The following is a 17,530-nucleotide window of genomic DNA, read 5'->3' as shown; positions in this document are numbered from 1 at the left end:
GATAAAAGGTTGAAAACCACTGCATTAAGAGAAAAGCCAGCTCCCCCTACTGGTATATCCTCAAACCAAGACTCTGCTTGGCAATTTGACTTTTTCACCCAGAAAAGCCTGAATTCCAGATTTAACATGTCTTCTAATTTGGTATTAATTCCGCAAGGGGGGACAATAACAAGGAAGCAGCACTTTCCTCTTCTATGCATCCCTCCTGAACACCTGGGTTCTCATCCTTTCTCTACCCAGAGATGGACAGGACAATAGGGCCCTACATTAATTTACAGTATCAGCTGTGTATTATTGTTAATGCAGGTTCAATACTGTGAAGGTGCCAAAGCAATTCCACAGTTAGCACTGCATTAGGATTTTCATTTAAAGCAAGAATTACATTTTTTGTTGTGACGTTGCATTCCATATGATTAGCATATTTTCATAAAATGAGTGTGAATATAATGTAACTGGAATATGCTTCATGCAAAAGGTCTCTTGTATGGTATCATTACAAAGCTTATAATCTACTGAGTGTGGTCATCCAATTTGTATAAATGTGTCATTCTTGTATCTGAAACTAGAAATATGAAATATAACTGAGGTCCTATTGTAGTTATGCAAAGTGTGGGCCATTAATGGTGGTTTAGAATCTTGATGGCTCACATTAACTAGGACAATTGACTGTAGATGGCTCTGTTTACTTGCAAGGCTTCCTGTGAGTCAGGTTGGGAAGAATGAAGGCTTGGGGTCTCACAGGATATGTGCCCATGTCACCTGGTACTGGAATCCATTTAAAACCTGGTGCTTTTCCATTTAGAAGGAGGGGTGGGGACCCAAAGAGACAAAAGATTCCTGCCTTGTGCAAATGGTATATAAGGGGGTGGAACAGAACAAAGGGGGCTGCAGTCATGAGAAATCCCCTAGTTACCACCTGAGCTGGAACAAGCATTGGGCCCAGACTAGAAAGGAGTCTAGTCTGTGAAAAGCAACAGACATCTGACTTGCATCTGAAGAAGTGAGGTTCTTACCCATGAAAGCTTATGCTCCCTATACTTCTGTTAGTCTCAAAGGTGCCACAGGACCCTCTGTTGCTTTTTACAGATTCAGACTAACACGGCTACCCCTCTGATAGTAGTCTGTGAAAGAAGCTTACTGTAACATCTCTGAGGGTGAGGTTTCATCTGTAATCAGTTTCCTACTGTATTAGGCTTAGACTTGCATGTTTTTGTCTTATTTTGCTTGGCAATTTACTTTCTGATTGTTATTACTTGGAACCACTTTAAATCCTACTTTTTATGTTTAATAAAATCACTTTTTACTTATTAATTAACCCAGAGCAAGTAATTAATACCTGGGGGAGAAAACAGCTGTGCATATCTCTCTCAGTTTTATAGAGGGTGAACAATTTTAGTTTACCCTGTATAAGCTTTATACAGAGTAAAATGGATTTATTTGGGGTTTGGACCCCATTGGGAACTGGGTATCTGGGTGCTGGAGACAGGAGCACATCTTAAGCTGTTTTCACTTAAGTCAGCAGCTTGTGAGGGACATGGTTCAGACCTGGGTCTGTGTTTGCAGCAGGCTAGCATGTCTGGCTCAACAAGACAGGGTACTGAAGTCCCAAGCTGCCAGAGAAAACGGGCTCAGAGGTAGTCTCAGCACATCAGGTGGCAGTTCCAAGGGGGTTTCTGTGACCCATCCGTCACATTTGTTATGCACCAATAACAAAATGAATTGTCCCAAACTGACACACATACTCTTTGAGAATCTGGCCTGATTCAAAGCACTTTGAAATCATTGGAAAGGCTCCCGTTAACTGCTGTCGGCTTTGGACCAGGCCCTGAGTACAGACTGAATTCTCACACCGAACTATTCATTATTTGAGTTATAATAACTTTTAAATGGGCTTCTAAGTTCTTTTTCTCGGGATGAGTTTAAGTTTATTGCCACTCCCTCTAGCAAATAAGCTCCTGGGTGTTTTTGAGATTTTAAAATTGTTTTGCTGTAACAAAATCTGAGACATGGGCTACTTTCATTGTTAATTTTTAATTTAATTAACACTGTTAATATATCTGCCTATGATGGGGTGTCAACCCCACACAGGACTGGAAGGGGTTAAGGTGACCATGTAGGCCTATTAACTCCACAGGCTGCACCTGGAGGAAGAACCAGGGAGCAGGGAGTTGATTGCAAGCAGGTTCAGCTGTGCAGTAACAGGCAGGGCCTATAAAGCCAGGAAGTTGGCACCGGACAGGGACTGCTGCTGGTAAAATAGGGTTGCCAGGTGTCTGATTTTTGACTGGAATGCCTGGTCAAAAAGGGACCTGGTGGCTCTGGTCAGCGCAGCTGACGGGGCTGTTAAGTCCCATTGGTGGTGCTGCCTGGCTAAGGCAGGCTAGTCCCTACCTATCCTAGCATCACGCTGTGCCCAGCAGGTCTGGCTCCTCTGCGGGGTGGCCACGGGACTCCACGTGCTGCCCCCACCCTGAGCACCGGCTCCGCACTCCCATTGTCTGGGAACCGCAGCCAATGGGGGCTGAGGAGGTTGTGCTTGTGGGTGAGAGCAGCGCGTCGAGCCTCCTGGCCCCGCCGCCTAGGAGCCAGGCCTGCTGGCCACTTCCAGGGCACAGTGCAGTGCCAGCACATGCAGGGAGCCTGCCTTAGCCCCGCTGTGCCCTTGACCAGGAGCTGCCCAAAGTAAGCCCAGGCCCCAACCCTCTGCCCCAGCCCTGAGCCCCCCCAACCCAGAGCCCCCTCCTGTGCCCCAAACCCCTCATCCCTGACCCCATCTCAGTCTGCACCCCCAGCCCAGACACCATAATCCCTCCTGCATCCCAATCCCCTGCCTCAACCCCCTCCCACACTCCGAATTCCTTGGCCTCACCCCCCAGCCTGGAGCCCCCTCCTGCACTCCAAGCCCCGCAGCCACAGCCCTCACCCCCTCTTGCACCCCAACTCCATGACCCAGCCTGAAGCCCCCTCCCATATCCTGAACCCACTCCTGAGCCTGCACCCCCAGTTAGAGCCCTCTCCCGCACTCCAACCCCCTACTCCAGACTAGTGAAAGGGAGAGAGGGAGAGAACAAGTCACCGAGGGAGGGGGAATGTAGTGAGTGGGGGGGCGGAGCCTCATAAGGGGTGGGGTGGGGCCTGGGGGCAGGGGTGGGGCTAAGGTATTTGGTTTTGTGCGGTTAGAAAATTGGCAACCGTAGCTGGCAAAGGGCAGTCACTCCCTGGGAGGAGGGCTTGAGGCTGGTACACCCAGAGCAAGGAGGGAAACCAGGAGTTGTAGGAAGCAGTCCAGGGAAGGAGCAGTGTGTACTGGGAGAGGAAAGCCCAGAACTGCTGGGTAGAGGGTTCCTGGATTGGAACCCGGAATAGAGGGCAAGCCTGGGTTCCCTACCCACCACTGGGGAAATGGCACTGGTGGGGCAGCGAACTGAAAGAGTGCCGGGGTCACTGGGAGTGACAGAGACTTTGAAGGCCTATACCCTGAAGTGGAGAACGCTGAGTGACCTGGACAGAGGGCTGACTCATGAAGAGGATACTGCGGTTCCTGAAGCAAGATAGGGGTTGCAGACCAGATAGAAAGATGGAGTGACAGTGTACAACCATGGCAAGGGGTGTTGACCTTGTGAGCTAATCCCCAAAGCAGCCAGGAAGAGGCACCGGACAAGCAGTGAATGGTGCACTCTGTGACACTGCTATTGGATGGATGCTACAGAATCTAAGTTTTAATTTAAATAAAAACAAGAGTGCCTAGCTCTCATGGTTATTCAAGAAACCCTTGAAAAAATGAAGATGTAAATAAATGCAGAGTTGTCTTTCTCAATACGTGGACAGCCTGTAACAATAGTTCTGGGAGGTGAGACCTGCCCAATTCATGAAAATGGAACTTTTATGTCTGAAACATAAAGGTGAAAATTTCAATGTCAACATTAACTATTTCACTGCTGAGACAAGGTGGGTGAGGTAATATCTTTTTATTGGACCAACTTCTGTTGGTGAGAGAGACAAGCTGTCAAGCTACACAGAGCTCTTTTTCAGGTCTGGGAAAGATACTCAGTATCAGAGCTAAGAACAAGACAGAGCAGATTGTTTAGCATAAGTAGTTAAAACATATTCTAAGGCATAGTCATAGCACAAAAAGTGGGGGTAGTGCGGCGGCAGGCAAACTTTTTGGCCTGAGGGCCGCATCGGGTTTCGGAAACTGTATGGAGGGTGGGTTAGGGGAGAGGTGATCCCAGCAATTACAGGCCTGTAAGCCTGACTTCAGTACCAGGCAAATTGGTTGAAACTATAATAAAGAACAATATTGTCAGACATATAGATGAACATAATTTGTTGAGGAAGAGTCAACAAGGTTTTAGTAAAGGGAAATCATGCCTCACCAATCTACTAGAATTCTTTGGGGGGGGGGGGTCAACAAACATGTGGAACAAGGAGATCCAGTGGATATAGTGTACTTAGATTTTCAGAAAGCCTTTGACAAGGTCCCTCACCAAAGATTCTTATGCAAAGTAAGTTGCCACAGGATAAGAGGGAAGGTGCTCTCATGGACTGGTAACTGGTTAAAAGATAGGAAACAAAGGGTAGGTGTAAATGGTCAGTTTTCAGAATGGAGAGAGGTAAATAGTGGGGGTCCCCCAGGGGTCTGTTCTGGGACCAGTCCTATTCAACATATTCATAAATGATCTGGAAAAAGGGGTAAACAGTGAGGTGGCAAAATTTTCAGATGATATAAAATTACTAAAAATAGTTAAGACCCAGGCAGATTGCAAAGAGCTACAAAAGGATCTCTCAAAACTGGGTGACTGGGCAACAAAATGACAGATGAAATGTAATGTTGATAAATGCAAAGTAATGCACATTAGAAAGCATAATCCCAACTATACATATAAAATGATGGGGTCTAAATTTGCTGTTACCAATCAAGAAAGAGATCTTGGAGTCATTGTGGATAGTTCTCTGAAAACATCCACTCAATGTGCAGCGGCAGTCAAAAAAGTGAACAGAATGCTGGGAATAATTAAAAAAGGGATAGATAATAGGACATAAACTATCATGTTGCCTCTATATAAATCCATGGTACATCCACATCTTGAATATTGAGTGCAGATTTGGTTGCCGCATCTCAAAAAAGGTATCTTGGAATTGGAAAGGGTTCAGAAAAGGGCAACAAAAATGATTAAGGGTATGGAATGACTTCTGGATGAGGAGAGATTAATAAGACTGGGACTTTTCAGTTTGGAAAAGAGATGGCTAAGGGAAGATATGATTGAGGTCTATAAAATCATGACTGGTTTAGAGAAAGTAGATAAGGAAGTGTTTACTACTACTCATAAAACAAAAACTAGGGGTCACCAAATGAAATTAATAGGCAGCAGGTTTAAAACAAATAAAAGGAAGTATTTCTTCACACAATGCACAGTCAACCTGTGGAACTCCTTGCCAGAAGCTGTTGTGAAGGCCAAGACCATAACAATGTTCAAAAAAGAACTAGATAAATTAATGGAGGATAGGTCCATCAATGGCTATTAGCCAGGATGGCAGGAATGGTGTCCCTAGCCTCTGTTTGCCAGAAGCTGGGAATGAGCAACAGGGGATGGGTCACTTGATGATTACCTGTTCTGTTCATTCCCTCTGGGTCACCTGGCATTGGCCACTGTTGGAAGACAGGATACTGTGCTAGATGGACCTTTGGTCTGACCCAGTAGGGCCATTCTTATGTTCTTATTGGTAGGTTGGAGTTAAGGTTTTTTTGTCACAGTGTGATTTTTCAGGTCTTTGATGTGAGCATCATATAAATGGAAATGAGTGCATTAGAGAAGGTGCTGGTGAGTACAGCTGGCTAAATGTAGTGAGGGCAGTGGGACACGCCTCGGAAAATGGTACTGTATTAGGTTTAGAAACGTCCCACCTTGCACCAACTTCATTCCATCCTATTTGCACGAGATCCCAAACCTGAACCATATTCTATGTCTGTGTACAGTACCTCTTCATTAGGAATTCCATCTCCATCCGCATCCTCATCACAGGCATCTCCGAATCCATCACCATCTGCATCTTCTTGTCCTGAGTTTGGAACAAATCTGCAGTTGTCCTAAGCAAAAAATAAACCCAAGAAATATGACCAGCATTCCACAATATTACTTGAAATCTCTCTCCTAGGGGCTGACTGACTTTCTTTACTATTAACTTGAAAAGTTTCTTAATGAAATACATTTTAAACAAAATAAACATAAAAACTTGCAAAAGTGTTTACACTTTATAGTGTTTCCCCCACTGCCTCTTCATGCCCCCCACTATCACTCCCCTGGGTGATTAAAAAGAAAAAGCCTCCTACCTTTCTGCAGCTATCAGCAGAGCATGGGAGTTTTTCATCAGGATAGCCATCAATATCTATGTCCTTTCCACAGATATAACCATCACCAGCCCAACCAATGCCACACTGCAAATGAAAACACTATTATAGAACCACAGACAGACTGAAGATTCCTCTTTGCAAACATGTACAGCAATGCTCAAGATGGGACCCTAGGTCAGTTTCAGAATGGATCAATATGCAGTGCAGGAAGCACTAACCTTTATAATGATATATTCAACCATACATTGCTATCTGATAAGGTAGGCATCGAGATTTAGCTCCAAAATTAGCAGATACATTTTAATTTTGGATTGCCAGCTTCAGACATGTAGGGCCTGATTTTCAGAGGTGCTGAGTACCCCACAACTCCAAATGACTCCAGTGGATGCTCAGATCCTCAATGCCTCAAGGTGACCATCCAAAATTAGTGGTTGCTTTTGAAAATGTAGGCATTAGTGATCCGAGGTGAAGCAGAGGTCAACAGTCTCCCTGAAAGATGATAAAATGCAAACTCACTGGAAAAAGAGAGCCAAAATATGTAACACACATTCTGAGGGCCAGACTTTCAGAAAGAGAAATCTGAAATCTCTCTGGAATATTTTACACACAATTATTAGCACTAGCAAATTGGGCATTTCTGCATATGAACGCTTAAGTATCTAAATTGTGATCAGTTCTCAAAAATACCTAATTTGTGGATGCAACTGCTGAAACTGCACACTCAAATGTGTGGGTAAAATTGCATGTGGACTCTCCCGACTGTCCTCAGCACCAATATCTAGAAATCTCTTTGAAATAAATATACTTAAAACTGAGATGCACCTAGAGAGCCAGAGAGGGAGGGGACAGTAGAATCAACATCAGGAAAGATGTCTGATCTAGCTTCAGACCCCAGAAGAAAATAGAAATACTTCTAGGTAAATAGATCTGTCCAACCCTTTCATTACAACAGTAGAAAAAAAAACAAACCCTTATAATCCCTTAAATATACCATAGAGAAGAACAATATAGATCTTTATTTAATGCAGTAGGCATCAGTTGTGATGTTTTCATTCTTTTAGACACAGTGGGGGAACTGCTGTTCCTGGTGTATGAATTCCTTGATCTTAGTCTTCCTTGTGGCAAAATAAATGAACTGCACTTGAAATTCTGCCTGTACAAAGGCTACACTATTAGGCCCATTGTATTTAAGGTTCCATCTACACTAAAACTTCGGATTGAGTTTGTACCCCTTTAGTGGCACTGTTTGTGCCCACACATTGCATGACTAATAACTACAGCAACCAGCTATGTGTCACCCTTGTCCGAGATCTAATCTAACATGTTCAATCTTCAAGTAATCTGGACAAGTAATACTTGATCATCTCATTATGTAGACAGGAGCCTATAACCACACTTAAATACCAGAAAACTTTCTTCACAACTCACTGGACGGCAGAATGTGGCCAGAGATCCACATGATGCTGATGCTTGCTCTGTGTGCATTGCTATTTGGCACACTTTTCTGCTGAGACCGTACAGGATAGCAGCGGCAGACTTCCCAGAATGCAATCATACAAATGCTGCTAGGCAGCATGGTAAATGTAACCACCCAGATTTGGCTACCACCTAGATGTACGGGGGGGGAGGGGGGGAAGGAGTCTGCTATCTGGACACAACTGGACTGTTTGTAACTGGGTCAAATGAGTGTGTCAAACTCTGGTTACAAACACTTTTTACTGATCAAAGTGTACACAGGCCCTAAAACATCCTGCTCATTGCCTCAGTAGGACTGTTTTTTCTGGTTTCTCTGGAGCAGCCTAAAATATATCCTATCATCAACTTACAGTACATGAAATCTCTCCTTGTCTTTCTTCAATACACTGTGCATAGACACTGCATGGGTTCAAGGCTCGATTTCTGCAGCTTTTCTCTGCCTTGCATCCTTTGACCTGGTCTCCAGTGTAACCGGGTTTGCATGGGCCGCAGCGGTAAGAACCCTGTAAAGACAATCAATCATTCGCATGAGTGTGTCTGTGATTTGCCTCACACTGTTTGCTTATGATGTTCAGGCTAAGTTTCATGTTCACTGTGGCGTCTTGGTAGCTCCTTTTGTGAACAGACATGTTTGACAGCACTAAGTGCCGTCAAACATGTGAGACTGACAGTTGTGGAGGGACCAAAGTCCCCTATTTATCCAGAGAACCAGTAGAGTACTGGCAGCAGCCCACACTTCTCTACATTGCCCTGCGAATGTCCCTAAAACCTGATCAGGATGAGCCATCTTTAAGGTGGGAGAGGATATTACAATCTCCATGCCTGTTCATTCTTTGCTGAGCTCTTGCCTATGCACAGATTACACCAGTTGAACTCAATCAATTTAACCAGTGCAAAGCATGTGTGGACACTTTTTTTTTTTTTAATTATTTTGGTATAAATCAGCCCTGTTTTGGTTTAGCTTCACTTAATTGGGAACAAGTTTAAGCTAAACTGAAACCAACTGCTCTTAAGCTGAAATAAATGTGTCCATCAAAGTTTGCTCTGGTTTTGCTTAAATCAGTTTAAAAACTGACTTAAGCTAAACTGGTACAACTTCTGTCTGTTGACAATGCCTAGGATTTGACATAAATTAGATCAAAATAAGCCTTGTTTAAGCTGACATAAGAGTGTCCATGCAGCCTTTTGTATTGGCTTAACTAAATCAGCTTAAAATAGCACTGTAAATTACATCAGTTTGACTTTCTTACGTGAACAAGCCCAGAGATTCCAAGCAAGGATGTTGCAGTTAGTGCCTTTGCTACTGATGGTGGGTATTGTGATGTGGACAGGTTTACTAATGGGTTATAATCCCACACAGGCATTTCATTTGGTCTTAAGCTCTCTATTCCCCATGCTTAGTTATTTTTGTTTAGATATAATACAGAGGTTATCTCAAGGCGGAACAGATAAAAATCACAGCCTGATGTAAATGATCAGTTTTGAAAACAGTAAACGAAAGGGTACTTACCATGGTGTTTATGCACTGGGAATTTGGAACACATCCTCCATTTTGGCCATTATTATTACATTCATCAATATCCAAGCAGACCTAACACAACAAAATAAGGAGCCTATAATAAAAAACTAGTGAACCTTAGATCCAAGTGTGAAGGGAAATCACCCACTGAGCACCTTCAAAGGCTTTGGAAACATGAACAAGCATGTTCGATATGGCATTCAATCTAAATCAGAAATGGAGGAAGGAGGGTCCAGGGGTTAGGATGCTGGCCTGTGACCCAGGAGACCTGGATTCACATTCCTGCTCCACTACAGACTTCCTCTGCGACTGCGGACAAGTGACTTGGCCTCTCTGTGCCACAGTTCCATCTGTAAGGTGGGGGCAGTGGTACTTCCCTACCACACAGGAGTGTTGTGAGGCTAAATCAATTTTTGTTTGGTTTAATACAACCAATATTTTTAGAGTCAGTTTAATTATAAAGAACTTCTTCCCTGTTAATAGACCTTGTATCTGCATAATGACTTTTGGCACTGCTTCTGAAGTAGTGCATTTCTTCCTTTTTTTTATAGCATAACTCAGCCTCAGAGGAAATCTAATTTGACCCTATAAATAGAGTGGAATTAACTTTTTCTTTTAAAATTACTTATTTTGTGTTTTATCTGTGATGGAAAAGCAGACTGTCTCTTAACAATTGCAAACAAAATGGCCATTTATAATAGCATAGAGCAGCGGTTCTCAAACTGTGGGTAGGGAGGGACCCCAAAGTGGGTCACGACCCCATTTTAATGGGGTCACCAGGACTGGCTTAGACTTGCTGGGGCCCAGGACCAAATCCGAAGCTGAGGGATTCAGCGCTGGTCAGCGGGGCTCAGGTTACAGACCCCCTGCCTGGGGCTGGGGCAGTGGGACTCGGGGGCAGGGGGGGATCAGGCTCCGGTCCCCCCCCCCTCCTGGGGTCGTGTAGTAATTTTTGTTGTCAGAAGGGGGCCGCGGTGCAATGAAGTTTGAGAACCCCTGCCATAGAGTCTGTCCTAAACTAATGCCCTGTTAAATAACTTTCTATAGATTGGTGGGTTAACAAAACATATTACTATGTACAGTGTGAAAGAACCAATTACTAAATTTTCTCACTTATATGCTCTGTTGCTTTTTTAGTCTGTTTGTGATCCTTCTGAGAAACTCCTATAGAATTTAATGGGGTCTTAAACAGTAGGGTTCTATAGAAATTACACTAAAACCTGTAGGGCTATATTCGTATAGGAATGCGAAGCAGCCATGAACCTGGCAGATTTGGCCAGCTGAAGTCTCTCCTAACCTAGGGGATCCCATCTGTGGTATAGCTGCCACTATAGTGATGCTCAGGACTCAGCCCAGAATCTGGTCTATAGAGTTGTATGAAAGATGACAACTTTACTGTAAGTTTTATGAACCATCCTATAGAAATCTACAGAAGGAACACAAATCTCTTTTACAAGATATCATATGGATCTACAGAAGTTTGGCATTTTCTATCAAATCCTACAGGACATTTCCCATTAGCTAAGGCCTTCTCCTGTCTCCCCTCCACCCCACATTAACCTGTTGTTGCTGTTAAAGTCAGGGACAAAATGATGTAGCTGTCTATTCAATAACACTACACTCTGCTGAGCTGCCCAAAATACTTGTAATTTTATTGAATGAAAAATAATTAGAATGTTTAATAGTTTTGTTTTAAACTGTATTTGGAAAGCAAAAGTGATATCAAACCAGCCTCGCACACCGGAGATGGCGGTGTGTCTGGCTGCCACTCACCTGCTTATTGTTCTTGGCAGCATTGATCCCTACCCCCTGAACTGTCTGTCCTGTGTATCCTGGAGGGCAAGCCTCACATCTGAAGCCTGGAACAATGTTCACGCAGCCTACCCCAGGGAAGCATGGGCTATAGCGGCACTAAAAAGACAAATGAATCATTGAACCTGCATCAGTGAGTCGATAACATTCTGTTGATCTCAGATTCCAAAATGTACCCTTTTTTAAGCAGCACTTAAATAATATTGAATTGTATAGTTGTCCTAGAAGTCTCAAACCATGAGCTCAACTCTCCTCTCCGTTTTATGGGTTCAACTCCCTCTGAAGTCTGACCAAGTACCACTTGAATGGACATGACTGAAAAAAGTAGAACCCTGTATTGTAATTAATGCCCTGTAATTGCGGCAGTCATGAGATCACTGGGGAATGACTATCCACCTGTATTCAATGCACATATAAATAGCAGCATTTTGCTGTTGTTTGTATTTGATAAAATACGGGGGATGGGGGGAAGGTAACCTGAAAATGAATTAGTTAAAATGGCATATGCCCTGTTACAGTCCTGCCCCTGTCTAGTATTTGTCAAATACCAACACCATTTGTTAATTGGCAGACAAATCCTGAATATGTTCATTTTTCATCTCCCTAGATATGATTCAAACAGAAGATTAAACAAGTAATAGGAAATATAAAATATTTTTAAAGATGCCTGGTCTTTCCACCATTATCTGGTGTCGTCCCACAGGGGTCTGTCCTGGGTCTGGTACTATTCAAGATTGTCACTGATGACTTAGATAATGGAGTGACATTGTAAGAAATGGGAGGTAATTGTTTCGCTCTACCTGGTACTGGTGAGGCCTCAGCTGCAGTACCGCACTGCAGTACTGCACTACAGTTCTAGGCACCACCTTTAGAAAAGTTGTGGACAAACTGGAGGGAGACCAGAGGAGAACAATGAAAGGTTAGAAAACTGAGTTATGAGGAAAGGTTAAAGAAACTAGGCATGTTTAGTCCTTAAAAAAAGAAGACTCAAAGGGACAGTCTTCAAATATGTTAAGAGCTGTTATAACGAGGACAGTGATCAATTGTTCTCCAGGTCCACTGAAGGTAGGACAAGAAGTGTAATGGGTTTAATCTGAAGCAAGGGAGATTTATCTTAGATGGTAGGACAAACTTTATAACTATAAGGATAGTTAAGCACTGGGATAGGTTACCAAGGGAGGTGGTGAAATCCCCATTACAGGAAGTTTTAAAGAACAGGCCGGACAAACCCTTGTCAGGGATGGTCTACGTTTACTTGGTCCTGCCTTAGCATGGCAGAAGGTACTAGATGAGCTCTCAAGGTCCCTTCCAACCCTACATTTATGCGATTCTATGATTAACTCAGCTTGGGCATAAAGCAAAAATACCCATAAAATGATGACAAAACAAACCAGGATAACATACACAAAATACATACAGTTCAGTGTATGTCCCTCAACATATAAACATATAAAAAATTTAATACCATTGTAACAGACTACTAAACACAAAATTGGGAGAAATCATGCTTGGGAGCCTAATAGCATAAAAGATTTAATAAAAGCATAATCCACAATGTGAACTTAAATGTAAGACAGACATAGGGTGACCAGATAGCAAGTGTGAAAAATTGGGATGGGGTGGGGGGTAATAGGTGCCTATATAAGACAACACCATGAATATAGGGATCGTCCCTATAAAATCGGGACATCTGGTCACCCTAGACAGACATCGTGCTCATTAGGCCCAATGTAGCTCTTGAGTTGAAAAAGTAGATTATTTTTTTAGCCAGTAGAGGGAGCTCAAACAATGTCATTATTAACAGAAGAGACGTATGCAGTTCAACATACATATTAAGATAATGTTTTAAGGTTGTGAGGCACATCCCCCCCAAACAAATCAGCAACGCTTCCTCCTGGGTTGGTGTTAAGAGGCCTTACTAGAGAGATGTTAACTGTCTCAAGGCTCAGACAGGGATGAGGATGGCTCCTAGTTGGAATTCTAGATTCCTTTTTAACAGTTATTGAATACAAAACTCCTATTTAAATGCCCTGGTTTCATGACGTGCAGAAACAGTTAACATCATATTGGATCTCCCTCTGTAAAGTGTTCTTCCTGGACAATTGGACAGTTTGGGGGTGGATAAGGCCACAGAGATCCTTCCACTGGTTCAAATGCACCCCACATTTAGCCTAGTGTGACAACCTGTCCCTAACTGGGTGGGACAGTCCCATAATGTACATTTCAAGTCCCAGACTCATTCAGCCTGGTTCTGGAACAGCATTTGTCCCAGATTCCCTGCAGCACCGCTCTGCACCTGCCCAAGCCTCAAGGGCAGTGCCAAATTCTTCCCTGCCCCCTCTGTTGTCCTACCCCTGTTCCTTCTCTTATTCTGAGGCCCCACCCCCTCGTCAGACCAGAAGCCAGAGCCAGGCATTAGTAAGAGCTGTCCAGGGAGCCCGGGCTGCTGTGGGGAACCCCAGAGTCCCAGACCCTCCACCTACCCAGGGTGGAGCACCCTGAAGGGGTAGGGACATGGGCCGAGGGCTTTTCTTGGGCATCACAGCCCCCCGCCCAGGGCTGGTAGAGCAGAGGTCCCCAAACCGTGGGGTGTGTGGAGGAATGTTTGGGGGGCATGGCAGGGCCCAGGCCAGCTGCCATGGGGGGCAGGAAGAGATCACCACCCAGCCCCGGTTGGCCCCTAGCTGTGCTCTGGCCCTGCTCTCAGCTGTAGCCCCACTTCCAGCCCCGGCGGGGTGGGTGCAGACAGGGATGGGAGGAGCACAACCATGAAAAATTTGGGGACCGCTGAGGTAGAGGTCCAGGGCTCCCCACAGTAGCCTGGGCTCTCTGGGCGGTTCTTACCAATGCCCAGTTCCAGCTTCTGGCCTGACCAGAGGGCGGGGCCTTGGGGAAGAGGAGGAGCAGGGGGCAGGGCTCCTGTATGTGTCCCATTTTTGCATTTTGAAAAGGTGGTCAACCTAATGTAGCTCAATGAAAGTTATCATTTGATGGCCTATGTGAGATGAGTTGTAGGCATTATTCCAGTTTTTAACAGACGTGCTCTTGTAAAGAAAAAGCCCCACATTGCTTGGCAATTTATTGGCACTATCAGCATAAAGGCGAAGGTCTGAATGGACATGGCTTGTGTCTGTTCTATATCTTTTTGGCAAACATTTCACCACTGTTTCTGACACTAACTCAGCTCCACCATGGTAAGGGCACTAGTGCCTGTGTTTTTAACACTGTGATCTGACCATGATCAAAGAAAGCCTGAACCACTCGGTGTTGAACACACTGGTGACCCGTCTGCATTAGTCCTCCCACAACCTCTACCATTGGTGGAGCTGCTCCAGTGGTAGTAACAGGAACTTTTTTGCTTAAAATCACCAGGGCAGGGAAGGCTCTGGAGACTGAAGTGCCCTTGCACACCTACTATAGGTAAGGACAAGGTCCATCCAGGTGTGGGCTGAGTCAGAGTAGCAAGGTAGTGTGAGGAAGCTGATTGTACTATGCCTATTGGACCAGATTTACAAACGCAGGCCTCCATTTTTGCGCACGACATAACAGTAGGCATAATTCATGTCATGTCATGTGATGTTTGGGCACCTGACTACCCACAAACAAGGTAACTGCAACATACATTCAATTTCTTCAACTTAGTTTTCCCTCTAAGATTTTTTTCATAAACGGATACAAATAGACTCATGCACCTTCTCTCTCCAACTTGCACACACAACATCAACCAGCAATCAAAACAACTATCAAATACTCAAGCTATTTCTCCTGCTGGCTGGGGAGGAAGAAAGAGAGATTATTTCTATTTTTAATTACTTGGGAGGTGCTTAGACGCTACAATGTAAATCTGTAGATTAAACACCTAAGCCTATGTCTACACTGCAGTTGGGAGGGGAGATTCCCAGTGCAGGTATACAGACAGACTCGCACGAAAAATAGCAACATGAGCATTGCTGCATGGGGGGCGGATCAGGCTAGCCTCCCAAGTCCAAGCCCACTCAATGTCCGGGCTCAGGCAGCTAGCCCAAGCGACCACCAGTGCCCCAACAGCCACACTGGTATTATTAGCGTGCTAGTTCAAGCAGAGCTCGCAGAGTCTGTCCACCTGTGCTGGGAATCACAGTTGTAGCTCCCCAAGGATATGTCTACACTGCAGACTCTGACTCAGTTTGAGCCCAAGCCCCATTCTGTCCGCACACAAACCAGTCTGATTTGGTCAGCAAATACTCAGAACCCAAGTCCACGGACACTGCTAGTGGGGTGGGTGGGAGCCCAAGTCTCACTGTCACTCAGGTCCAAACGCTGCCATTTTGCAGTGTGGACGCAGCTCAGACTGCAGATTTGAGTCAGTAGGTCTGTGTAGTGCAGTATGGCTGCATTAGTAATGGCTGAGAGACCCAGGGCCAGCATTTGTAAGCCCAGGTTTACCATGCAATGTGGATGCTCAAGTGTGGTCTTGGAAACACCAAGTCCACAAGCCCGGGTCCCACAGAGGGTTCACAATGCAGTGTAGAAATACCTTCTAAGTGACTAGACAGTCTGCAAATAACTGCAGACATAAATCTGCAGGTATAAAAACAGAAGCCTGTTAAATAGTGCCTGAAAATTAAATGTTTGTGCCTTTTTTATGCTGCTTTATGATGTACAAAGAAGGTGTAAAATTTTATTTCCCCCCCTTCAAAATACCAGGAATATTGAGTGCTTTTTTTATTGAGTGGCTTTTTGAAAATGTGGGCTGGGAGCTTTTTCAGCCCTCAGTTGAAAGGGAGTGGGAGTGCTGAATCCTTAACAAAGGAAGCTTCCCTCCCACCAAACTGTTTTGAGTTAAGTAAGTGCTGCAGCCAACCAAAATACAAAAAACCTGATTCTCTGCTCCATTACACCATGGCTTTTCCCCACAATAATCAGTATAAAGCAGTGGAAAATCAGGACCAAGGAAGTGTGGGTGGTGGATGGTTTTTTTTTTTTTTTTGAAACACTTCTGAATAATTCTTATTTCCTCTTTCGATTAATCAGGCTTCATTTCCTTGGTTTTTCAGATGTCATTAATCTGCTAATTCTCAGGTCTCCAAGGGTGAACAAAACCTGAATTTCTAATGTAGAACCACTCTCCCTCCCACAAAAATTTAAAAATAAACCTTTTAGGTTTTCTTTATACATCATAAAGAAGCGAGAAAGGGCACTATCCCAACGTTTATTCCTTTGCAATTGACCTTTGCGGCTGAATTGAAAATCTGGCCAATTTTGTGAATAAACTGACTTCAGTCTCCAAGGCCGTTAAACTTAAACTTTTTATGAGCACTGAAATTCAGAGAAATAAAATCCAAATCAACAGGAAGTGCTTCTGCAGTTCTGCCCCATAACTGATGATATTTAATCTTTTTGTGGAATCCCAATAACCATGTCAATAGCTCTGCCCTTTCGATGTAACATTCAGAGAGGAGTAAAATGAAAATACGTACTGCAGATACTTGAAAAATAAATGCAGTGGTCTTGATTCACCACAGTATAACTCCATATTTTCACCCATGTAGCTCCACTGACAACAATGGAGTCATGGCAACATACCTCTGGTCTAATGGAGTGGAGAACTGGGCCCAGGATGTATTACTGTTCACTGTGCAGCCAGTTAGTGAATGCTGCAGAAAGCAAGAGTCAGGGCCCATTTATGTGAGAAATGAGTTGGGATTTTTTCTTTTTACAAGTCAATATTTTACCTCATCGATATCTGAGCATGTAACTCCATTTCCTGTGAACCCTTCGGGACAGGGCCCACACTGAAATCCATCTGCTGTCTCTATGCACCTGACACCCCTGAAACAGGAGTTGGCTTCACATTTGGGTTTAGGAGGCACTGGGGGCGCAGTTGGAAAGTTTGTAGCTCCCAAACCTTTGAGTAGAAAGAACAGCAGTTTTAGTGAATCAAGGAAATATCCATCATGCATTTCCATTGGCAAGAGTTCTAAGGAGATACCTAATCCACTGCCGAGCAGTGGGATTATGTTTCTGCATCATAAATATCCTTTATGTTGGCTGGGCTGGGGCTGCGACAGTAGCAACTTCTTGGATTGTGACTGAGGAGACTTTTTTGTTTAGGAACTGATCAAGAACCTGCAGAATAGTGGAGGTTAAGGCTATATTGCATATGTCACAGGGATGTGGATGTCTTTCTGCTTAGATAGTCCCAGAGCAGATGTATAACTTCTGATGCTGGCCAGAGGAAAGCAATAAATGCAGGTTAGAGTGACCCAACAAGGACAAATGGGGAACAAGTCCCAGAGGGATTATAGGTTGATGGTACTATTGGAAAGACAAGGTGAGCCATTACTCTGGCTAAATCAGCAATGCTGCCCTCAGCGTAAAAAACAGAGCTA

The 17,530-nt window shown here is 44.1% G+C and overlaps 1 protein-coding gene across 1 annotated transcript in view; it reads right to left on the bottom strand.

Moving 5' to 3' along the window:
- Positions 1-17,530, bottom strand: part of THBS4 (thrombospondin 4) — a 60,041-nt gene that overhangs the window by 17,503 nt on the left and 25,008 nt on the right. The window contains exons 7-12 of the mRNA XM_054033067.1: positions 16,874-17,046; positions 11,121-11,258; positions 9,339-9,419; positions 8,179-8,331; positions 6,332-6,436; positions 5,981-6,088 (exon numbers count right to left, since the gene is read on the bottom strand). Of these exons, the coding sequence (XP_053889042.1) occupies positions 5,981-6,088; positions 6,332-6,436; positions 8,179-8,331; positions 9,339-9,419; positions 11,121-11,258; positions 16,874-17,046 (758 nt within the window). The remainder of the gene's footprint in view (positions 1-5,980; positions 6,089-6,331; positions 6,437-8,178; positions 8,332-9,338; positions 9,420-11,120; positions 11,259-16,873; positions 17,047-17,530) is intronic.

This window comes from Malaclemys terrapin, chromosome 6 (assembly GCF_027887155.1).
Source record: "Malaclemys terrapin pileata isolate rMalTer1 chromosome 6, rMalTer1.hap1, whole genome shotgun sequence".
Taxonomy (NCBI): Eukaryota; Metazoa; Chordata; order Testudines; family Emydidae; genus Malaclemys; species Malaclemys terrapin.
Note: the sequence above shows the minus strand (reverse complement) of the source record. Positions and strands in the feature narration are given on the sequence as shown.